At 42.0% G+C, this 25,501-nt stretch overlaps 1 protein-coding gene across 2 annotated transcripts in view; it reads left to right on the top strand.

Moving 5' to 3' along the window:
• Window positions 1–23,922, top strand: part of ranbp10 (RAN binding protein 10) — a 41,068-nt gene extending 17,146 nt beyond the window's left edge. The window contains exons 4-15 of one of the 2 annotated variants that reach the window (XM_079502494.1): window positions 8,078–8,245; window positions 8,425–8,447; window positions 8,847–8,894; window positions 9,230–9,414; window positions 9,977–10,089; window positions 10,946–11,054; window positions 12,518–12,889; window positions 14,266–14,414; window positions 15,920–16,068; window positions 18,368–18,479; window positions 18,952–19,093; window positions 19,505–23,922. In XM_079502494.1, the coding sequence (XP_079358620.1) occupies window positions 8,078–8,245; window positions 8,425–8,447; window positions 8,847–8,894; window positions 9,230–9,414; window positions 9,977–10,089; window positions 10,946–11,054; window positions 12,518–12,889; window positions 14,266–14,414; window positions 15,920–16,068; window positions 18,368–18,479; window positions 18,952–19,082 (1,559 nt within the window). In that variant the 3' untranslated portion in view covers window positions 19,083–19,093; window positions 19,505–23,922. The remainder of the gene's footprint in view (window positions 1–8,077; window positions 8,246–8,424; window positions 8,448–8,846; window positions 8,895–9,229; window positions 9,415–9,976; window positions 10,090–10,945; window positions 11,055–12,517; window positions 12,890–14,265; window positions 14,415–15,919; window positions 16,069–18,367; window positions 18,480–18,951; window positions 19,094–19,504) is intronic. The other variant, XM_079502495.1, reaches the window with a different exon arrangement.
• The last annotated feature ends 1,579 nt before the right edge of the window (window positions 23,923–25,501 follow it).

Below are 25,501 nucleotides of genomic sequence, written 5' to 3'. Positions count from 1 at the left end.
AACAGTGCTAAACCTAGGATTGGTCAACACCTTAATCACCTTATTATGTGACCCATCAAGTCTGCTTTTAAAGCTGAACATAAGGTTTCTCAAGAGAGCCTGGAAGGTGGTTAGGCCAGAGTCACAGAAGAGCTGACTAGCACTGCCACCCCTAGGCTTCTTCAGGAGAATCCTTGAGATCATTATAAGTCACCTTAAGCTTGGCTCTCAATAGATTTATTTTTATAAGAATCTGACCTAACCTGAACCCAAACAAATTGTGTTAAGAAATTCAGTCTGACCCTACCTGAGCAAGAGACGGAGCCAGAAAAGTGCTATAACACTTTTGCTATAACAATTGTATTATAGAAAATGTTGCATTTCTTTCCCTAAATATTGATGATCTGATTCCAGACCATTACATCAATATTCAATGAAATGACATGGATGAAAAATAATCAAATGAAGTGTGCCACAAAATCTATAGAGGTTTATGTTTTGACATTGAACCCATTCTGGACGGGAACCCCTTTTGGTGTTTTAACTAAGCATTATGGCACGCTATGAGCTTGTAGGTCTGCTATTTTTGAAAAATCGTAAAAATGCGGCACAAATCTTTGAATATATATTCTTTCCGACGTCAGGCCTAAATTTAAGCCACTTTAGTGGCAAGCTTCTTTGTTTTTGTTGTTATTGTTTTTACACAGAACCATGCTGCATGCGTTTACATTGCATGCTGACATTCAGCGAACAGAGGTGTGATGTGTAACACAACTAGGGCTTTTGGCCCCGATGCCGATACTGACTTTTGAGAGTTCTAGAGCACCGATTACCCATGTTGTTGTGACCGATATCAAGGTTCAGGGTTGTACTTGTTACGTTACTTACGTTACTTTTGTACAGGTACATAAGAGTAAAACTTATTTTGGTTTGTTCTCCTTCAGACAATGCAGCAGCATAGATAATAGCAGAATTATTATTATTTTTTAAGGAAAAAAATAAAAATGAAAAAACAAACTAGAAAAAGTGCCCTTCTGGGCACAGGTCTCCACCAGGAGGATAGGAGTGTGTGTGTGTGATGCTTGGCCTGTTGTAGCGCCACCATGAGGCTGATTTGAAAACTGTCAAGTGGCATTTCTTCCAAAGCCTAGTGGGAATATGCATGTTTCACCACAATCGGACGCTGCGTTGAGTAGTTGTGGCGATTTGTACAAAACGGGTACAAAGCGGGCTACTCCTGAAAAGTTTAGAAGCCAATCGTAGCCAATGAGGGTGGATTATGAGAAATCAAACAAACCAGTCTTGATCACATGACTATGGAGAGCATGTGTACCGATTTGCGTGAAATTTGGATAAAATTTGAAGGAGTAATATTAGAAAATGTGTTTTACATATTATGTCGGCCTCCTGGTGGCGCTATAAAGAGCAGATGTGAAAAATTCCATGCAAAGGTTTTTCCTTGGCCTCTAGGGAGTTGGCATACAAAGTTATCCACAGATCCGTGCAGTTAGAGGTAAAAACAGTTTTCGGCCAGTTATCGCGCCACCATGAGGCTGAGTTGAAAATGTTCATGTGGCATTTCTTCCTCGGCCTAGTGGGAATGTGCGTGCACAATTTCACGGAAATCACACGATGTGTTCATGATTTGCAGCATTTTGTTTGAAACTGAGCACTCCTGCTTGAGATCGATCACAGCACTCTGGATATTTTGGGACAGAGGTTCATCGTTGGCATCCAGGGAGTGTGTGTGCAAAATTTGGCATTGACCGGGTTAACGGTGCCGGAGATTAGCTGTTCACAGACGGACACACGGACAGACGGAGTGCAAAACATACTCTCTCCCCATGCCTTCGGCCTGGTGGAGACAACAAACAAAAACGATCTAAAGAAAAGTGTAAAAAAATAGCAAATAAAGAATAAAATTGACTGAAGTTCAAGTGCATCTTCAAATGTACATGTGCATATGATCTTGGTATTATTGTATACACCAACAGCATTATTCTTATTTTCAGTGGCTGCTATCTACTTTCTATAAAGTAAACGACTTCACAGACTCACAGTACTATATTCTATATAGGTACAGCAGATTAGATATCTATCTATAAATGCACCACGTCTGTCTGTACGTACGTACGTGTGTACGTCTGTAATCCACGTAACTCGAGAACCATTCGCCCCACCGACTTCAAACATGCGTTCCACACCCCCACAGGCTACAGTGCCCGGTGTCGAGTCGGTCGGACCCACGGTTGTCCAGAACCGCCACAAAAGGCCTCTGCCTGGGCTTTGGCCCAGGGTCCATATATGGAGCTGGCCTGTTCTGACATCACAACACTCCATATTTGGGCATGACTGACACAGAACTCCATATATAGGAATAAAGCTACACGGAGTGACAGATCCAGAAATCTCCATATATGGGCATAAAAGGGACACAGACAGATGGGTGGAACGGGTACTCTGACACGGGTACAGGTATTGCAAAATTGCATAAATGTCACAAAATCTAAGGAATTTCAGGAATGTTTTGATGGAGCATCATGTGCTTCAGTGGGGACAGTGAATCATGTGATTTCCTACTGTAGTTTTACAACTTCCGGCTACTGTATTTTTCCAAACACAGACTGTACAGAGCCACCTCCCTGACAGAATTGCTGGACTTGTTATTAGGTGTTTTGGAACAAGACAGATCTTATTGTCTTGTTATTGTCTTTTCAGAAATAGACAGACTAATAATAAATAAAGTGTTTTTTTGTTCTTATTTTTCTCTTTAGAAGGGACGTCACTCTCCTTTTCTCTTTCCACCCTTTTTTTTATAAGGAAAAAACATCTCTATATCTAATATAACTAAAGTAAAAGTTTTTTACTGGGACGGATATCAAGCATTTCAAGCTATACAATGTACTATGATGACCTCATTTAGGCCTGACCTCAAAATTAAAAAGAATTCTTCTAAATCCTCCAGTTTTCTGAAATAAATATTTTCACGATTTTTCAAAAATAGCAGACCTACAAGCTCGTAGCGCGCCACTCGGTGGCGCTCTATGAGCTTGTAGATCTTCTATTTTTCAATAGCTAAATTACAACATAATGTTTAAAACACAAAGGGGTTCCCGCCCAAAATGGGTTAAAAACATTTGTCTGCATTGGAATTGAGATTATAGGCAGTGATTCCACCATTACCAGAAAGATTCTGAAAGCAGCCAAACATGGTGATCCCAGAGTGTCAGTCTTGTTCCTCGTCTACATAAATATACACAGTGCGTCTTGTATGCTGTAACACCGTACAACCCTCAGTGTTTATTTAACTCTGAGAGTGTACAATTGTAGTTACCGTGCATCATGTTGGCAGTCCAGACTCCAGGCAGACGGATTGCTGCTGGCATTGCAACATGACATTTATAATCTCCATATTTACATCATCATCGTCATAAAATGGAATTGGAAGAGAATTAGTGCAAAGATCCAGAGGTTTGTTTTTAAAAAGTGCTGTAGTATTTCCAATTTCCAACACTTTTACTTCTGAGATCCAACTCTTGTACTTTTATAGTTTTACTCCACTACATTTATTTGAAAATGTAGTTACTTTGTATATTTGGATTATTATTACAAAACATACATTAACCTCTTCAGTCATATATAGATTTCAGTCATTTGAAAATAGACAATCTTTGGCGATTGTAGTTGATTGTAGATTTCAACATTTGAAAACTTGAAATGGAACATTCTGTATAATGAGTACTTTTACTTTTGGTACTTTTAAGTACTTTTTTGATACCAATACCTTTGTACTTTTACTCAATTAAATGTAGAATTCCGGACTATTTCTACATTGCAGTATTGATACTTTTTACTTAGTAAGTAAAACATTTGAGTACTCCACCACTGGGTTTGTTAAGTAAAACATTTGAGTAGTACTCCACCACTGGAGTTTGTTAAGGTCAACTGAAACAAATCTCTCCTTCCTTCCTCTGGGAGCCTGCACTCTTTTCTTCTGCTCCCAATCCCCCTCTTTCTCGACACACGCACATCCCACAGACAGCCACACAATGAGATCAGTGAATGGTTCAGCACGCTCTGATGACATAGGAGGAAGCATCACAGCCATATTGTAGCTTAGGGCACGACTAAAGCACCATGCTACTAACACCAAGCCAATCAGAACAAGGCTCTTCTTCTGGCCAATCACAGCGTAGTCCAGTCTGTATCATCTGCTCTGTGCCTATAGTCAAGGTTTCCCCCATTGGGTGTGTGGGTTTATGGAATGAATGCCATGGACCCATCCAGCCAATTCAACAAACTCTAGATCTCGCGCACGCACACACGCACCCGCGCATACATACATTCATTCATTATTCCTCTTTATTATTCACATTACTGGTGGGAACAGAGTGGAAGAGTGGTGAATCTGTAGAAGCTTACTCGTGTATTCGTTATGAAAATATTGTTCTGGGTCGCTAGGATTTCATTGTACAGAAGATTGATGGTCCATAGCCCTGGTGCTAGACAGATTGCTGTGGATTGCCTCAACTGTGTGTGTGTGTGTGTGTGTGTGTGTGTGTGTGTGTGTGTGTGTGTGTGTGTGTGTGTGTGTGTGTGTGTGTGTGTGTGTGTGTGTGTGTGTGTGTGTGTGTGTGTGTGTGTGTGTGTGTGTGTGTGTGTGTGTGTGTGTACATTATTGTGTGTGTGTGTACATTAGTATTTAGAGTGTTTGTAATGTATGCAATAATTTGCATACTGTGTGTGTGTGTGTCCATAGCAGTACAGTGTTTTCCACAACTGACCTCTGTGTCTGATCCATGGTAGAGACCTGCCCATTTCATTAGCATGTTGGAGCAGTGAGCCTGGCTTTGGAGGCAATATCCCTGTCAGCAGATTAATCTAATACCCCCCCAACACACACACACACACACACACACAAGCACGGGCACATAACTGTGTGCACACAGAGCACAGCACATACTGCCGTACATAAACAAACCATAATAAACACATGCACAAATCTAATCTTGAGGTAATACTTGGACAGTTGGACACACTCAAATACATGCGCACACGACGTCACATATCTTGGGTCTCATACACATGACTTTCACTCTACTCTTTTTGGCAGTGACAGCCCCTGATGAGGGAAGACTGCCTACAACTCTGAATGGTCTGCCATAGAGCAGGATTGGAACCCCTTTTGGTGTTAGCATTATGTTATGCTTTAGCTATTGAAAAATAGCAGATCTACAAGCTCATAGCGCGCCACCAAGTGGCGCGCTACGAGCTTGTAGGTCTGCTATTTTTGAAAAATCGAAGAACGACTGACATAGAAACATAGCTTTTTCAGAAAACTGTCAGGATGTAGAAGACATTTTTAGAATCTGATCTCAGGTCAAAATGGGTTAATTCACTTTCAATTCTGGAAGCAAAATGGGTATAACTAACGTATGGGTTACAGCCCTATGAGCCCATACATGCAAACGGAAAAGTCTTAATCTGATCTTTAAACGACATTAAACTCACTTTGCCACTCGATTTGACACTCACTTTATGCATGGGCAACGTGACTCATTTATAACCGAGTACTGAAATTATTGGTAGATGTTGATGTTTTGCACCCTGTGCATCCGTCCGTCCGTCCGTCAGTGTGTCTATCCGTCAGTCTGCAAGCAGCTAATCTCCAGCACCGTCGTCCCGAAAACTGGGCACACACACTACCTGGATGGTAGAGCAGAACCTCTGCCTCAAAAATGTCAGATCAGCCTTTTATAGCGCCACCAGTTGTGTCCCTCAACATGCCTCAAATCATGAACGCAGCGTCCGATTGCCGTGAAAGGCTGAGGAAGAAATTCCACACTTCACATTGGCCAATTATAGTGCCACCAGAACAGAAGGCCACAATAACCTACTGTACCTGACCTGGCGGAGGCCTGTGCTCCGAGGAGCACGTTTTCTAGTTATACAATGAAACCACCGGTTTCGGGCCAATGGTGTGTGTGTGTGTGTGTGTGTGTGTGTGTGTGTGTGTGTGTGTGTGTGTGTGTGTGTGTGTGTGTGTGTGTGTGTGTGTGTGTGTGTGTGTGTGTGTGTGTGTGTGTGTGTGTGTGTGTGTGTGTGTGTGTGTGTGTGTGTGTGTGTGTGTGTGTGTGTGTGTGTGTGTGTGTGTGTGTGTGTGTGTGTTTAAAAAAAAAACATTAATCATTTTAACCACAGGAGACTAGAGCTTACATTATTTTATGCGTGTTAAAAGTACTAAGTTGCTTTGCTTGGTTTCCTGGTGTCAGTCCAGTCCGGTGTTGATGTCTGCATTCCTATTGTGAGTTTGTGACATTGGGTACCGATGAAAACAGGCCATAACTTTACGTTATGTTTCACAGCCCAGACTGAGAGGAAGTATGTTTTCTTTGTGCCGTTGAGTGACCCTGTAAGTCCGTCTGCAAATAGAATGACGCTGAGCGGTCAAGTAAACACAACATGCAGTGTATCATCATTGGTTTGTGTGAATGAAAATACATTCTCCTCCCAAAATCAACATTTGAGGCTCGAAGACATGAAGACACCCTTATTCTCACATTGAATATCACGCAACATAGGATTGCATTTACAATGAATGACATTTGATGTCCCTAAAGGTCATGGATCTCAAAAGACCATGTATACCTTAACCCATTCTTGGCGGGAACCCCTTTTGGTGTTAGCATTATGTTATGCTTTAGCTATTGAAAAATAGCAGATCTACAAGCTCGTAGCTACGAGCTTGTAGGTCTGCTATTTTTTTTAAATCTAAGAACGACTGACATAGAAATCATCAGAAAACTGTCAGGATGTAGAAGACATTTTTAGAATCTGATCTCAGGTCAAAATGGGTTCAGTATATTTGGATGAAATGACAGGTGGAGTTATGTTGGTTACATATATGCGTACTGAATTACATACTAAATATTTAGTAGCGCACGGGGACGGGACACTTCCTCCCTTCTCCAGATACACACACAGTAAAATGAACCCATGCTCTCCTTATTTAGCCTCATGAGCCTCTTGGGCTGGAAGGCAATGACTCACCACCAGGCTTTGTGTACTGCGTCCCCCTGCTGGACGTCTAAAGAATGACACGCCATCTAAGGGGGTTGTAGTGCTAAATAAGTAGACCTTCATGTGAATTTGCATCAAAATGGATGGGGTTTTAGTCAAAATCAGGCTGGAAAATCTAGGGAAGAGAAGTAACAACTCTTAATGCCTCTTCCAGCAACGACTATCGGTGGCCTTGGCTTGAGCACCGTGTCTAATGTCCACTTTGGGAACAATCCATCCAACAATGGACAACACTGGGGCTCCTTTTTATTTTCCACTAAAATAACTTTGGTTCTAGAACTGCTTCTGTTCTTTATATATTTTTATGATGGTTTATATCACCTCTGCATCTTCCAACCTCCTGAATAGTGACACGGCCACTTTGGTTCCCACTTCAGGGCAAGAAATAAGTATTTGTTTGGTTCCAGTTCCAAACCAGTTGCATCACAGAGCGGCGGTGGCTCAGGGGTAGAGTGACTGGATGGTAACCGCAAAGTTGCCAGTTCGAACCCGGCCTCCCCCATAGTTAGTGTCGAAGTGTCCTTGAGCAAGACACTGAACCCCTAATTGCTCCCGATGTGCTAGTTGGTGCCTTGCATGGTTTCCGCTGCCATCGGTGTATGAATGTGTGTGAATGGGTGAATGTAATGCACAATCTATGTAAAGCGCCTTAGATAAAGGCGCTATATAAATGCACCATTTACCAATCCATCCAACAATGGACAACACTGGGGCCCCTTTTCCACTAAAAGAACTTTGGTTCTAGAACGGCTTCTGTTCTTTATTTTTGATGATGGTTTATAAATTATATCACCTCTGCATCTTCCAACCTCCTGAATAGTGACACGGCCACTTTGGTTCCCACTTCAGGGAAAGAAATAAGTATTTTTTTGGTTCCAGTTCCAAACCAGTTGCATCACAGAGATTATTGCTAGTTTCTATGCTAGGTGTTCTCTTGTTTGTTTTCTGCTTTAGGCAGGAATCCCAAGACAAGAAATCATTTTCTTAATCCAAATCTTCTTCTTCTTCTCAAATCCAGGATGGGACAAGCACTCGTACGGGTACCACGGGGACGATGGCCACTCCTTTTGCTCTTCGGGGACTGGACAGCCTTACGGCCCCACCTTCACCACGGGCGACGTGATTGGTTGCTGCGTCAACCTCATCAACAACACCTGCTTTTATACAAAAAACGGCATCAGCCTAGGTAAGTCAGTATAATGCATTATGTTCTGCACGTATCCACATTACTGTACCCACAGCTCTGTTTGCTTTGTTTGGTTAAATGGTTAACTGGTTGTTTCGTTTAGAGTTAGAAATCATCATGAAGTTTTTTTTTAAAACTGACTCAAATAACGTGCTATCATTTTCTCTCCCATCTCACAGGTGTAGCCTTCACAGACCTCCCTGTGAGTATTGCGACGAATATAATACATACTACTAATTGTGTTGTAATGTATCCACCCCCCCCAACATTTCTCTTCATATAATAGGTCCTCAGAAATGCAAACTCCCTGGACATATTTAAGTCAAGGCTAAAAACACACCTTTTTTCTATGCACTACGGTTCCGCCTAGTTTAAATCTGTATGATTCATACAGCTATGCACATTTTACCATGTTTTACTATGTTTTCTATTGCTATGCTATTTGTGTCTTTGATTTGTTTTTTGATGTATTAATGCTGTAAAGTGCACAGAGACCCCCTGGGGTGATTTTGTACTATACATAAAATAAACTGAAACTGAACTGAACTAATAATCATGAAAAAATTGTGCAATTTTCTTCTACTCGGTCTGTGTCTCATAGGAGGGCTGTGGGCAGTACAGAAACCGTCTTCCAGTGACATCATCGATGGTGAATACAAGCTAATAGAAACTGCAGGCTTTCTAGTCCTGAAAAGTTGCAATGTGGAAATGGAAGCCATCGTTCTCACGATAATGAAAATCTAAATATTTTGTGTAAAAAAAATCTTGTTTAAAAAAAAATCTGCCTAATGATGATGTCACTGGAAGACGGTTCTAAACTGCCCACAGCCCTCCTATGAGACACAGACTCAATGGTGCCATTTTTTCATGATTATTAGTGAGGACGATAGGTTGAAAAGTGGTGAAGTGGTCCTTTAATGATTGTAAAAAATAAAATAAAAAAAACATCTTCTTCATCAAAAACCTTGTCTTCTCTGTCTCCAGCCCAATCTATACCCCACCGTGGGGCTCCAGACCCCCGGCGAGATCGTAGATGCAAACTTTGGCCAGCAGCCGTTTGTCTTCGACATCGAGGACTACATGAATGAATGGCGGGCGAAGATCCACGGCATGATCGCACGCTTCCCCATAGGCGAGAGGCTGGGGGAGTGGCAGGCTGTTCTACAGAAGTAAGATGCACACACACACACACACACACACACACACACACACACACGGAGACAGATGGACCACATGCTAGCTACACAAGTAGCATTTGAAAATTGCAGGAGGCAAGTTGGCAACAGTCTGGCACCCGAGACTAGGTGGCATATAACAGATATGGTAATCCAACATGACATTCTTGCATGCCTGACACTAGGGCATTAAGCAACTAGTCGACTAGTTTACTAGTCGACTAGTAAATCCACTAGTCGACCTTGTTGGTACTAGTTGACTAGTTGACTAGTTTTTTTTTTTTTTTTTTTTTTATAGTTATAGTCACCATGTACACAGTTTTTCAATGTACAAATATTTATTTCCCCCCCAATTTATTTTATTTTTTACATAATAGGTAGTTAAACAACTAGTCGACTAGTAAACTAGGCAACTAGTAAAAATGACTAGAAGTGAATGCCCTACCTGACACGCACGCAGTCCATCTTTAAACCTAAAACAAATATGGTAATCCAACATGACATTCTTGCACGCAGTCCATCTTTAAACCTATATGTGTTGGTGTTTTCTCTGCAGTATGGTGTCTAGCTACCTGGTACACCATGGTTACTGTGCCACGGCGACAGCCTTCGCCAGAGCCACTGAGACTTCGATACAAGAGGACCAGTCTTCTATAAAGAACCGACAGAGTGAGTGAGGAACCCTGTACCCACGCCGTTGAATCATGGCCATTGAATCATGGCCATTGAATGGAACGTTTTTGTTGTGCTTATAGGGCTGTCACGATTACACATTTAACCCATTTTGAGCGGGAACTCCTTTTGGTGGTTATAACATAATGTATGTTATAATTTAGCTATTGAAAAATAGCAGATCTACAAGCTCGTAGCGCGCCACTCGGTGGCGCGCTACGAGCTTGTAGATCTGCTATTTTTCAATAGCTAAATTTAGCTTGTAGGTCTGCTATTTTTGAAAAATCGTTAAAATGTGCCTCAAATCTTTCCGGAAATTGTCATGATTTAGAAGACATTTTTTTAAATTGACGTCAGGCCTGAATGGGTTAAGTTGACGATTAATTCTAACACAAATAATTGTGATTAACGGTTCAATTGGAACATTACAACTAGAAATTACATTTCTGTTTGGCTTTTAGGCTTCGTAATAAAAAGGTGCACAGGGCAGATATGACGAATAGCTGAAAAATACCGAATTGAATGTAAAAAATGTTTGCAACTGTTTTTTTTCGTCATAGCACAACATGAAGTATTGTAGTGCAGATGAACCACCGCCGATGCAATGAAAAATGAAAACGGCGCCACCAAATATTCAAAACTTTCCGCGATTCTGCCAATAATCATATTCTTTGAGACACATCCAAGTTTCAAACTTGACAGGGGTCAAACAAAGAATCACGTGACGTTGATCCCCTTCCCCAATTCGCTAATTCTAGGACATGACGTATGTGTATAGTCACTACTCGGAACTCAGAAGAACAGGAAGGTGAAAATGATTGTGTTCATTCATTGTGTTTCCATTGTCCAATAGGAATACAGAAGCTGGTGCTGACAGGGCGGGTGGGCGAGGCCATAGAGGCCACTCAGCAGCTGTATCCCGGCCTCTTAGAACACAATCCCAACCTACTATTCATGTTGAAGTAAGTTATACAATCATAGCACACAATCCCAACCTACTATTCATGTTGAAGTGAAGTTCAACATACCATAATTTACATTGAAACAAGTTAGAACTCTGTCTCTTAACCCATTTTGACCTGGGAACGATTCTATGAATTTCTTCTAAATCCTGACAGTTTTCTGAAAAAGCTATGTTTCTATGTCAGTGGTTCTTCGATTTTTCAAAAATAGCAGACCTAGCTTGTAGATCTGCTATTTTTCAATAGCTAAAGCAAAACATAATGCTAACACCAAAAGGGGTTCCCGCCCCAAAATGGGTTAAGTTGTAGTGTAACATAGCTACAACCTGTTGCTTTTTGTCCTGGCAAACACTAACACAAATCAGCCACATGACGAGCTTAGGTAACCCCAAAATGGACTGTTTAGTGAAATAACAGTAACAGTATTACTTCAACGTTATCACCACCCACCCGTCCGTCCTACAAATGTTTGAAATTGTAACCATGCCTCGAGTTTTGCGACTTGCTCTGTTGCTGTCTACGTTCTACCTTTTGGACCAGGTCATCAGTGTAATGAAGAAGCCGTTCTCATTAGACTTGTCTCTTTCTCTCTGAATAAGTTATAACTTCACCTTCTTCAGGGATATCTTATGAAGGGTTATCATCAGGGTGTTCTGTATAATGCAGACAGCTGTACAGCAACACTAAGCTCATAGCGCGCCACCGAGTGGCGCGCTACGAGCTTGTAGGTCTGCTATTTTTGTAAAATGACTGACATAGAAACATAGCTTTTTCAGAAAACTGTCAGGATGTATAAGACATTTTTAGAATCTGATCTCAGGTGAAAATGGGTTAATGGAGATGACTTGATCTATAATAAAACAAAAAATACCCACTTTTTGACTACATTATGACAATTGCCTAAATGTAGGAAATATATAGTGCCTGACTGCAGTATGCTGATTTCCCTTCTGCATTCATTGCTGATGTATCCTAGTAGTCGGGGGATATTAATAAAACCTGGGAATACATTTCTTACCAAGAACTGTCTTCACCAATGTGTTTGTAAAGGTGTCTACTAACATATCCCACATTGTTAGTAGACAAAGGCAAAATTGTCTACTAGGCAAAGGCAAAATGTTCTAAATTTCATTATGCTTTAAGTAGAATGTGACGTGTCAAACTAGGGGTTTTTCATGATTCTGAATCCATTCCAAGCATTAGTTTTGCACGAAAAACACTCCTTGGGCTAAAAATGTCCATAGCCGTCATCACAAATGTGATGAAGTCAGCACATTTGGACATATTTGGGCAAGTGGCTATGGCCAAACTAGGGGGTCTATGGCCAAACTAGGGGGTCTATGGCCAAACTAGGGGTCAAACTAGGGGGCTGTCATGATACTGCATGCTGGAAATCCAAAGCGCTAACCGTCTCCTTCAGTAGCAGTGTGCCAACTGTATCACGTCCTCCTGTGTCTCGTCAGGTGTCGTCAGTTCGTGGAGATGGTGAATGGCACAGACAGTGAAGTCCGCTGTTTTAGCGCTCGCTCCCCCAAGTCCCAGGACAGCTATCCCGGCTCGCCCAGCGCCAGCCCTCACCACGGCGGCGGCACCACCAACGCACACCTGCACGCCGGAGGAGCGGACAGCAGCCCCACATGCAGTAACGGTGTGACTCCCCCCAACAAATCAAAGACCCACAGTGGAGGAGGAGGCAGCAACAGCAAGTACCCCGGGGTCTCCTCGGCCTCCTCTTCCTCCTCCTCCTCCCCTTCCTCCGTTAACTACTCCGAATCCAACTCCTCCGACTCCACCAAGAGCCAGCCACACAGCGCCAACAGCAACCAGGAAACAAGGTAGGGAAGGCTGTCAGAGGTGTATTTACAATAAGGCGAGGGCAGGCCGCCGTCTGTCCAAGTTCGCCCCTCACCCATTCACGGCCCGGGCGTGTCCATTACGTGGTGCGACCCTCCCATAGATTTGCAAATACAACGCCTTTGTGTTCACACACCTTGCTGTCGCAATTAAGGGAGATACATTTGACACCCTACTAAAGGTATTTGATGCGTGCCCAGCTGACGTTTTTGCCAGTGTATATGACTGGTTAAATTTTTTCGCCTGGCCAACTTGTCATTCCTGCATACGCCACTGAAGGCTGTCCTCCCCCTGTGCCATGCTCGCCTGTTTCAGCCAGAGGAGGAAACGTTTGCTTGACTCTCTAGGGACTGCCGTTAGTAAATGCGTACATTTGAATCATCCAATCATATCTGTACACATGATGTTGCATGCAGTGCACATCAGGAGATTATAGTGTCTTAACATTTGATTTGATTTGATCTTTATTTATTTTTGAACAAATAAAGTACAGAAAACCCATACATACACCATTAAGACAATAAAGCAAAACCATTTTTGTTCAAGAATGGGCAGAGAGAAGCAAAAGCTTAACATCACGCTATGGTTCAGGATCGGGTGTTTCTTTTTTGAGTGGTGCAACCACTCCAAGGAACAGCAATGTCCGTGTTAACCTATGTTTGTGTGTGACTCATGTGTGACTCATGAGTACCAGTAGGGGCGCTGTTGTGCCAGAAACGGAGAGAGAGAGATGGTGCTGCACTGTTGCCTGCTAATGAGAGAGAGAGAGAGAGGGGGGGGGAGTTGCACCACTCAGTTCACATGGGTGTGATTTTTAACTTTACTTCAAGTCTCTTTAAAGACGTAGAGAAATGAAAAATAAATTTTTCACACCTTCAGAGCATATCCGTGGTCATCATAGGGGCATACCTACATAAAAATGATTGCCAAACCAATGGGAAAATTTCCATCTTTTTGTATTTTTCTATCAAAAGTCCATAAAAATAAACCAAAACGTGCTGCGTGTCGTGATGACGTGTCGAGTCCTGCATGAATAATAATGAATCTTGATTTCATTCACCTGGTTTATTCCCATCGATGCACGTTCCTCCAACACAGCTGGTTTTGATTACAGAACTACTCCCTTTTTAATCTCATTCAAGATGGCATCCAGACAGTGTATTACTCTAAATAAGCCACAAGCTTTGCTGCCCGTCTCTCTGTGGCTTGTAAACAAACAAACTCAACGCATGTAGCAGAGCTGTTGTCATGTCACATTGACATGTCAACAGGAGTGTCAACAGGAGTGTCTCACTGTGTGTGTGTGTGTGTGTGTGTGTGTGTGTGTGTGTGTGTGTGTGTGTGCGTGCGTTTACAGTGATAGTGAGATGGAGATTGAAGCAGAGCATTATACCAATGGGGTGGTTGATGGCTCCTCAGCAGCACGGATCATGAACGGCACATACAAACACCAAGAGATCCTTCAACCAGATGACAACAGCCTGGGCAACGGTGTAGCCGGTACCGGTACGTACACACAGACTACACACAGACTGCTGATGGTCAGTGTAAAACAGGTACGCTACACCAGGGGTTCTCAACGTTTTTGGCCGGGGACCCCCGGAAATGCTTTGGCAATGTCTCTGGACCCCCGCCCCGCCCCCTCCTGACCCCCAATATAAATTGACTGCTACAATAACCTTAAACCATTTTGGGCGGGAACCCCTTTTGGTGTTTTAAGCATTGTTATAATTTAGCTATTGAAAAATAGCAGATCTACAAGCTCATAGCGCGCCACCGAGTGGCGCGCTACGAGCTTGTAGGTCTGCTATTTTTGAAAAAAAGTGAAAATAAAATTTAAAAATAAATCTTTTTTTTTTTTTTGAAAATAATTTGGGGACCCCCTAAAATAATTTGGCGACCCCCCGAGGGGTCGCGACCCACGGGTTGAGAACCCCTGCGCTACACCAGTGGTGGGAAAAGTACTCAAATGTTGTATTTAAGTAAAAGTGTCAATACTGCAATGTAGATGTACTCCGTTACAAGTAGAAGTCCCGTATTCAAAATGAATATTAAAAGTACAAAAGTATCGGCATCAAAATGTACTTAAAGTACTCAAAGTAAAAGTACTCATATTGCATAATGTCTGATTTCACAAGTTAAAAATGTGTACAAAAACTTTAGAAAATAGCCGATCTACAAGGCCGAAATGTATATAGGGTTGAAGTGGTTAATGTATGTTTTCTAATCAAAATGAAATCTTTATTTAACCCAATGAACAGATTTTATTTTTTAAAGAAGAAATAAAAGTGTTTTGACCACTTGTAACCACTAGATGGCAACATAAGACTTGGTCTACATACTGTACAGTTTTTTGGCTTTGCATTTACAATTCTCATCCATCAGTTTGCCCTTGCAAAAACCTTTTGAATGTAAAGAGAGAGAGAGAGAGACTTGCTTACTTTACCATTAATTAAATGGAATTCTAGGATTGTGTACCGAATCACCCATTTAGAGCAGGGGTTTTCTGCTGATTGTGAACGAGGGACCACCACCCTGACCTAGAATCAACCTGGGGACCACTATTGTGTTGGATGGAGATATGTAACACTTGCTATATTATGCTATACATCCCACTGTTTCTCAACCAATAGTCCATTGACTTGACTACTAATAATAATGACTCAACCAGACAATCCGGTGCACTCCCTTTTTCTGTTGAATTTCTTGACCTCCAACTTGTCCGTAAATGACTACATGGGTGGTCATTATAGGTCACCGGGTCATTCAGTTCACTGTTTCTCAACTAGTGGAAAGACATTTTTAAATATCTACAAATCTTACATTACTAAATGCATGGTCAGGGACCACATGCAATACCTTCACGGACCACCAGTGGTCCACGGACCACCTGTTGAAAACCCCTGATTTAGAGCTGAGGCTGATTCTTCTGAAAAACTATCGGACTATACTGTATAAATCTCAACGGCACAGTAATGGACACGTGTACGTGTGCATTTCCCCCCATGCAGACGAGGCCTGTAGCAGTAGCAGACAGCTCTGTGGAGGGAATCAGGCGGCCACGGAGAGGATGATTCAGTTTGGAAGAGAGCTGCAGACACTCAACGAGCAACTGTGCCGCGAGTATGGCAAGAATGCCGCGCACAAGAAGATGTTGCAGGTACGCGCACGCACGCACGCACGCACACACGCGCTCACTCACTCACTCACTCACACACTCTCTCGCGCGCATGCACACACACACACACACACACACACACACACACACACACACACGCACACAATGTTTGCAGTTGGTGATGTTGACTATTGGGCCCTACATCCTCCCGGTGGGGGCTCCTCATTGGCTGTTGGATACAACAGCAGTGGCAACATGTGTGTGGGACGGAATTAATTGGCATGACGACTAAATTGGGGAGAAAAATGGGGTAAATTCTAAATAAATAAACTATATATATAAATATAATGCTCTCCAGTTGAGAATTGCTATAGTGTTCTCTTTGTAGCAAAGGAAAATGGCACAGTCTCAGTGCATCTCAGTGCAAACTTGCGCAGACCCTGAAATGGGCGTACACGCTGCACGCTCATCTCAACACAACTGTCAGCATTTATTAATATGGCGTCCGTTTGACGTGAGTGTAGCCAACAATCAAATCTCATGTCAGATCTCGGCTCATGAATGTTTTTCCATCGTTCGACGTGCCTTGCAGGGTAGTTAGACATTCTGACAGGCTTTTAAGCATATGCAGCAGCCACCCACATAATTCACTTAAAATGTATGTAACCTAACATAACGTCTAATATCTAACATAACCCTGGCTTGCATATCCCTAAACATAAATAGGCAACTACAGGGTTAACGGATAACTCCTGGGGGATCCCGAGGTGTTCCAAGGCCAGTGAGCCGATGTGATCCCTCCCATCTGCACCTTGGTCTGCCCGGGGGTCTCCTCCCAGCGGGACGTGCCTCGAATTAAAATCAATCTACTGTATTGTATTGGGTTAGATGTTGAATCAGTCACCCATTTAAACAAGAACTTTAACGGTTATTCAGATGTCAAACATGGCAGATCCAGTTAAGACTTATACATAGGAGGATATATATATATTTTTTTTAATGAAAAGACAGAGACAACAAACCAAAAAAAAGACAATACGAAAACAAGAAAAAAGGAGAAAAACAAAAAACAAGGCTGCATTTTTCACATTACCAGATACATTCATTGAAATGAAATCCTCATGCATTATCGCTAGGCTGAGAGAAGAAGGTTAGTTTTTCCATAATATACAGTTCCTCAGTAATGTCCATCCAATGTTCTTTCGTTGGTGGGTCCTGTTGGTACCAGCGTCGTGTGATCGCTTTCTTACTTGCTTAGAGGATCTTGATTAAATATTTATCATGTATTAGAAACTCTTCAGGGATATTTCCCAGCAATAAAAAGGAACAAGTCTGAGGTATCTTAAAACACAGAATGGTCTCCAAGGTGAGGATATATCTTTTAAAGTAAACTGTTGTTGATGGCTATACTGTAAGTGAGTGATTTACTACTACTCATCTCGTTCTATCTCTGTTGACCACAGCAGTGATTTTGTTTACCAGACCGCATTCATCATATGGCACTTTATAGATTGTTCGATTGGACTTGCAATGTTATGACTGTGGTCATATATTTTTAATTATATTTACTTGCGCAAGCAGAGCGTGCAAGTAATGTTATCAGTCAGGTGCTACGATGCGTATGTCCCTTAGCAGCATATGATATGACGTCATATGCTTGCACGGTACATACGGAAGCAGACATACGTGCAGGTATGTTTTCCGTCTATGCTACGAAGCGTATGTCCCATGACGTAGATATGTACCAATGTCCCTTAGCAGCATATGATATGACGTCATATTCTTCAGTTCTAGTTGTGTTATATTTTCTTATTAGATGTGTCTGTGTCAAGTATTGGTGTGTGTGTGTGTGTATGTGTGCTGTGTATGCAAATAGGTGTGTGTGAATACAGGGATATGATTGCCGGGGTATATTCCAACCTCTGGAAACGTGCTCTTCTTGGCTGTATTCCGCTTCGTCGCGTCGAACGGCAAGGGAGATAGAGAGGGAGATATTTTAAACAAGGATATTTAAAATGATCGTTTTCAGCTGCCACATTCATCAACACCCCCCGACCATTCTTCCGCTGACTGTGATTGGTTGCGAGTTGATTCCTGCAGTCGGATCGGCACTGGTTTCTACATTGGAGACGTTGATAAATGAGGCTGTTCATATTTTCACATCACTGACTGCAGAGAGAGAGAACGGCTATTTGTAGACCTGGTCAAAACGGACAGGAACTAAATAATACCTACATGACCAGAACATTGCTTCCCCACCTCCACCGAGACAGTCAACCTTACCTCTCTCTTTCATTTTCCATCTCTCTCTCTCTCTCTCTCTCTCACTGTCTGTCTCCAGGATGCATTTAGCCTGCTAGCATACTCAGACCCGTGGAACTGCCCCGTAGGCCAGCAGTTAGACCCCACACAGAGAGAAACGCTCTGCTCCGCACTCAACAGCGCCATTCTGGGTAAGGGACACACATGGGGATGACTGTCACACCACGCTAATTTAACCAAGGATATGGTTAAACTAGCTATTAAGACTATAATTAAGAATGTTAAGACTGTTTAGCCTAGCTAGCAGTGGAGTTCTAAGGATACCTACCAAGCCCTCGAGAACCACAGAGGATTATTGAAGCCACCAAATCTGGTAGTATTGCAAGACCCAATTTTACCACTTATAATTCTACTGCGCATGCTTCTGCCATCTGATACGCTAGTGCGTCAGCTCTATTGGAGTGTACTTCCGGGTGCTTCATGCGCTTGTGAGCAACTTTCATTGAAATTAATAGGTGCGGGCCATTACATTTTCCATCCAGTTGAGTCAACCACAACTATTGCTTACAAGTTACTTTATGTGCTACATCTATTGCTAACATTCCAAACAATATGTTGCTACCTCTATTGCTATTTGCTAACATTCCAAACAACCCTTTGCAGAGTCCCAGAACCTGCCTAAGCAGCCTCCACTGATGCTGGCCCTGGGCCAGGCCACAGAGTGTGTTCAGCTCATGGCCCGGGTCCGCTCTGGATCCTGCTCCTTCGCCAGAGTAGACAACTTTTTGCACTAGCCCAAGTCCAGGTGAGTTCAACGCATGCATGCACGCGCGTGCACACACACACACACACACACTCTTTCTGTTAGTGCACAGTATACACAGGACAGGATATATTAACCCATTCAGGCCTGACGTCGAAATTTAAAAAAAAAAAAGTTTTCTAAATCATGACAATTTTCTGAAAGATTTGAGGCACATTTTAACGATTTAAAAAAAATAGCAGACCTACAAGCTCGTAGCGCGCCAGATCTTGTAGATCTTGTAGCTTGTAGATCTGCTATTTTTCAATAGCTAAATTATAACAATGTTTAAAACACCAAAAGGGGTTCCCGCCCAAAATGGGTTAATAAATAAAGTACAGTACATACATCTACACAACGTTCCTTACCTGTCATACTGTCCCGTCCCCCCCCGCCCCCCATCTTTCCTCACAGGTTATTGTTACGCAGCGCAGCTGAAAAGGGGTGTGTCCAGCAGGTAGTTGTCTTGGCGACAGAGGAGAGAGAGCATGCGTGTGATTGGTGTGTGTGGCTGTCCGTCAGACTGAGCCAGCGGGACAGGAGAGGAGGAGGAGGAGGAGGAGGAGCGGCAGAGGAGAGAGAAGAAAGTTTCTTTTTAATTTTAGTATTATCAAATACAAGAAAAACGTGTGACACTATTTAAAGATAATTAATTATTATTATTATTATGTTTATCTAGTCTTTTTATTTAGAGATTGTTGTGCTCAACTTGGACGGCAGAAATTCGAATCCCCCCCCCCCCCCCCTCTTTTGTTTTTATGGGTGGATTTTTGATTCCCTATACGACTCAGTATTTTTATTGGACTGTTGTTGTTGTTTACCATATCACCACCAGACCACAACACTCATAGCTGGTTTACCACGATAACACAGATTCTAGATCCTCCAATTGTAAGCTTCAACCTTAGACCTTACTTTAGGTCATTGAAGTGATGTCAAACCCTGTCACTGAGGAAATGTAGCAGATATAGAAAGACCACCGAGTCCCACTTCTGAACATTTACGCCCCCTAAAGGATGCACTTGGAAGTGCACTATTTATGTAAATGGTGCATTGGCTAAAAGAGATGCATTTTTTTTTTACAGAAGTCCTACATTTTGTCTACATATTTCTCCACACCTAAGAGGATTTGTTGTTTGTTTTTTTCCACTTTTTCAGTTGACAGAAGTCACAAGAAATCAATCGGTTGTTTTAAGAAACATGCTTTTTGTGATAGCCTATTCCTGTATGGTAATAATTTTTGCAACATCTGAGAAACAATGTACCTACAAAAGCCGTTCCGCCACTATTGCATGGTAGATGCGATAATGGGGAGCTTGTCATCAAAGGCTGCTGCATGTAAGACAATAACGAACAAGTGTCATACTAGCAAAAAGAAAAAACACTTTCAAATCCTCCCCCAATTTTGCCTGGTGCATGTAGAACACATCCACTGGCTTTGGCTATACTTCAAAAGTACACAAAGTACATGTGAGACAATTGATACACGGCCCCGGTGTGAATGTGGACGAGTTACCATCGGTAGCACAGAACCTCTTCGTTGATTGTATGTACATGGAGCAGATCCCCCACCTGGTTTGAATGCAGGACTTTAAAACAGAGCACAACTCCTGTTGTGTACCTCCAGCCCCTGGGTTTAACTCCTGGGGGCAAATGTATTTGTTTATACGTAACAACATTATTATCACCATTATTATTATTAACACCTTTTTTGGTCACTTATGACAACATTGCTTTTTATTCATCGATCTGTAGGCCTTGATGTTAACATAGAGTTTAAGGAACTAAAGCTTCATTTACTGTACTTGGCTGCACACCGGGCGATGTCACATGTCAAAAACAGCCGATCTACAGTCATGTAGATCTCCTCCTTTTGGGACACGACACTGAGTGACCAAGTATAAATCAGGCTTTAGACCGGTGGTTCCACACCTGTGGATATTGCGAGGTGGCCCCCAAATAATTGGCAAAATGCTTAAGATGTTCATGATAGTAACACATTCATTCGTGGTCGATTTGACTGATCATATAATAAACATGCTCTGAAAATGCACACGACCCACCCATCTGACCACAATGGCTGTCGTGTTACGTGGGTGGGCCGCGAACACTTTTGTGAGATTTCCAAGCGGGGCCCCGTCCTGATCCAGAAACGTTTGAGAACCACTGGTTTAGAGAGAGAGACTAATTGCTAATGGATGACACCTTGTGGTGTTTTGTGTATGGTAGCAGCAAGCCATCCTTGAGGGCTTTCATCAGAGCAGTCTTATTGACAGAGATATGCATCCCCCACTGAGTTAGACCTGTTTATTTGCATAGTTACTATTATAATGTTGAATAAAGAAATGAAGCCATTTGCCAACATGAAGATTTTTAAGTTGCCCTTTGTGTTTTAAATCATTCTTTTACTTGCATGTAGGCTTCAGGGAACCTTTTTCAAAATGAGTTGTTTTTCGCCCAGTTTGATGCGACTCTGCCAAATTACAACTACTATAATGTTGTAAAGATCGTGTTAAGCTTGTCCTGTCATGGTTCTTTTAATTTAAAAAAAATATATAGAATAATTTGGTCTATTAGAAGTGTGGTGTTCCTTCAAATAAGTAAGAGTGTTTGTCTCTTAGGTTGTCTTTCCACAAATCCTTCCATATGTTTCATAACTGAAATGTTGCACTAACTGGGTTTTATGTCCAAATAATGCAGTCAGAAACACATTTCAGATTTTTTATTATCTAGGTTTTATTATGCACAATCTTTCTCATAGACACACAGGCACAACTATCATGGTGGTAGACTGTTTCATTTGGGAGTGTTTGTACTGTTGGTCCTATCAACACACTTCTGACCAGGCCCTCGAAACTGTACTCATACTATTGCTAGTTAATTTGTTTGTATTGTTCTGGGCTTGGCCATATTCCTATAACTTTTTGCCGTCTCTTCCCCTGAGAATTTGTCGTCCCCTCACACAAACAAGTCGGGGACTCAAAAAGTGAGCGAGAGCGATTATTACGAGAGTGTTCTAAATTGTAGTTCTATTTGGGTTGATTGAATTGCTTTTTGTTTTAAAAACGTAGCCTCCCACCAAACGATTCGATGAAGTAATTGAATCCGTTTGAAAATGTAAATTCACACTTGTTATTAAACATTTGTATGGCCAAGCCAGCAGACCACACAGTAAACCTTTTATTTGGTCAGTTTGACCATGCTGAAAACACAGTGAAATATATTTTAGTTCTAAAATATCCTTAATCCCTTCTCTGGACTCAGGGAATGACTGTCGGTCAAAGAACCTAGTGTTCACCTTAGGTGACTCCGTGTTGAATGTAGCTTTGGTAGAATGTCGTTATTCTTTCAAATAAAAACCCTCTTTCATTCACCTAAATGACAATCATACATAGGTTATGCATCATTTGATACGCTTCTCGTGGTTTAACAAATGGTCAGTTTTGTTCCCGCTGTCTACAATTGAATTCATAATTATATATTTTTTTCTAATACTTTGTTTCATCCCTAATAGCATTATCCTAATATGTTCCATGGATGGTTTGTCAGTCTTAACTTACCGGTAAAACCGCTAGTCTTCAGTGAAACCAACGCGAGTCCCAAACGACTTGGAGCACTTTTTTTCCCCATCTACACCAAACCTCTTGGGCCAAAGGTAGCCGATCGCCACAACACACGCAACGTGTTGTGAGCTTGTAGATCAGATATTTTGGGGCAAATTTCCCCCCCCAGAATAGGGAGCGGGTGGTTAAGGTGTGCTGCTCCAAAATGACGTGGTCTGTCAGATTCTACTGACCATTACTAAATGCTGTCGGGTATAAATGCGGCACATGCCATTTAAAACACTGGATCTTTTCGACCACGTATCTCTCCTCACGTTTTGTCACAGCTGTCACTCTTGATTGCCAGTGAATCAATGGCATTTCGACTCTGTATCGTAGCCCGCCTAACCCAAATTGTATATTTCCATTCATAAGAGAATTTTCATCCCACGGTAGAGATTTACAGACTTATATTATGCTAGGGGGTATGTGTATGCAGGGAGGGATCTAGTACAGGGTATGTTGTCGAGCTTTTTCCTGGGACAATTTGTTTTTTATAAACACACCTTCTGCTACAGTACTATAGGAATTATTCTCCTGGCTACAGTCACATGCACACACATACTGTATACTGTACATGCAGTATATACAAACATGCGCGCACACACACACACACCTGCTAATAAATACACCTGTAAAGGACATATGTTACACATACAGACGCACACACAAACACCTGTTAGAACATGTTTTGCATACCTGTAGGGAACAAGTCTCCCAGCGCTTGTGTTTGAACTGGGTCTGTGTTGCAGCACTGTTAACGTGTACCCTTTGTTGATCCCGCCGTAGACGTACCGATCGATCATCTGGCGGAATGCTTTGTTCCAAGTTAGATCAGCGATTATTCCCAGGAAAAGGAGGCATGTTGTGGACAGTGTTGGAACTAGGACCCGATCGAGGCCTCTTGACAGCAAATCGATTTCATTTGGGGAGGCCAAATGGAATTTAGGCATTACAAAAAAAACAAAAAACAAGCTGTGCACAATTGACTCCTATTATGATTTTAATTTCGTATTTTGAGTTTTAGCAAAAACAAAAAAAAAAGAATTGTGAAATGAGTTACTCTACTTAGCATGAAACTTTTAAAATGTTTAAAATGAAATAAAAAAAAGAAAAAACAATAATAAAAAAACATACCTATGTACTGGAAACATGATTAAAAAAAATGAAATATTGTATTCTGTTTAATTTTGACAGAATTATTTTTATTAAAATACACATCCATACGCATATTATTGATCTTGTCGTTATTTTGGTGTTTTATCTTCTTTTTTTGAGTGGTGCAAACCACTCCAACCAGCTTTGTCTGTAAGTACCTGTGTACCTGTACGTGGCCCCACGCATGGTGAGCATGGTTGCTATGGTTAGTGTGTGACGTCACTGCACCACTCAGTTCACACGGGTGTGATTTTTGGTTTACCGTTGGAATAAAGCTTACAGCCATGAGTTCATATAGCATTCTCTGGCTATTCTTCATGTTTTTTTTTGTTTTTTTTATACACTGCAGTTTCACTTGATTCCGACAGCAGTATTTCTGATAAGATCTCAAGAGAAGAGAGGAAATAGGTTTTCTTATTGTCTTAATAAGTTTAACATATTTGATTATTTACAAGCTGTATTACAGTACTTTATATGAGGCAGATCATAATCTGCACCTCTGGCCAACACCCATATACCTTGACCCATTTTGGGCGGGAACCCCTTTTGGTGTTTTAAACATCTTATAATTTAGCTATTGAAAAATAGAAGATCTACAAGCTCATAGCGCGCCACCGAGTGGCGCCCTACGAGCTTGTAGGTCTGCTATTTTTGAAAAATCGTGAAAATATTTATTTCAGAAAATGGAGGATTTAGAAGATTCTTTTTAAATTTCGAGGTCAGGACTAAATGGGTTAACCTCTACAGCAGTGGTTCCCAAACGCTTTTACGTCAAGGACCCCCAAATTGACACTAATTAGCCCGCGGACCCCCATTTGAAACGACATGCCAGGGTCCCCCATAAGAGAACATTTGTATGGCTCTAGCAGTGATTCACAACCATTATAGTTTCAAGGACCCTCAGTTTGATATGCAATAGGCTAGGGACCCCTATTTAATGGCATTTCTATCTCTGAGACCCCAATATATAGTGTAAAATCAATGTTAATTTAACTCTGAGAGTTCCTTTTGTACACTCTCTTGAGTTCCAGACCCACAACAAGGGTCCATTTGGTTCCAAACTATCATTTAGCTGGGGACCCCCTGGAACTCCCTCAACGACCCCTAGATGTCCCCGGACCCCACTTTGGGAACCACTGCACTGGTTCCTACACAGTGCTAATAATTATAAAATCACACCCGTGTGAACTGAGTAATGCAACTACACTTTTCTTTTTTTTTTGGGGGGCGTAATTAGACCGGAAAGGGGGAGAGAGATGGGGGGGAAGACATGCGGCAAAGGCCGGCGGGCTCGGAACTCGAACCCGCGACACGTCAGGCTGGATTACCGGTCTATAGGTGCCTGGACCGCTCAGCCGCGGCCCAGGCCCAACTATACTTTTATCGTGATTGTTACTGTAATGTAGGCTAGTCTGTACTGTACTGTACTGTACTGTACTGTACTGTACTGTACTGTTTTTGATAGTTGTATTTTCATTGTTATAGTGCTCAATGTGAATGGGCCTGTAGGTTGCTCAACAGTGCCACTTTAGGTCACCCGGCGGTATTGCAGCTGTTCATAATCATACCCCAAACAGACAGACATAGACACACGGGACTGTCGGGACATAGGGAGGGACACACAAAGCCAGTCATTGGAGTGGTGTGCACC

This window comes from Electrona antarctica (assembly GCF_951216825.1).
Source record: "Electrona antarctica genome assembly, chromosome: 5".
Lineage (NCBI taxonomy): Eukaryota > Metazoa > Chordata > Actinopteri > Myctophiformes > Myctophidae > Electrona > Electrona antarctica.
Note: the sequence above shows the minus strand (reverse complement) of the source record. Positions and strands in the feature narration are given on the sequence as shown.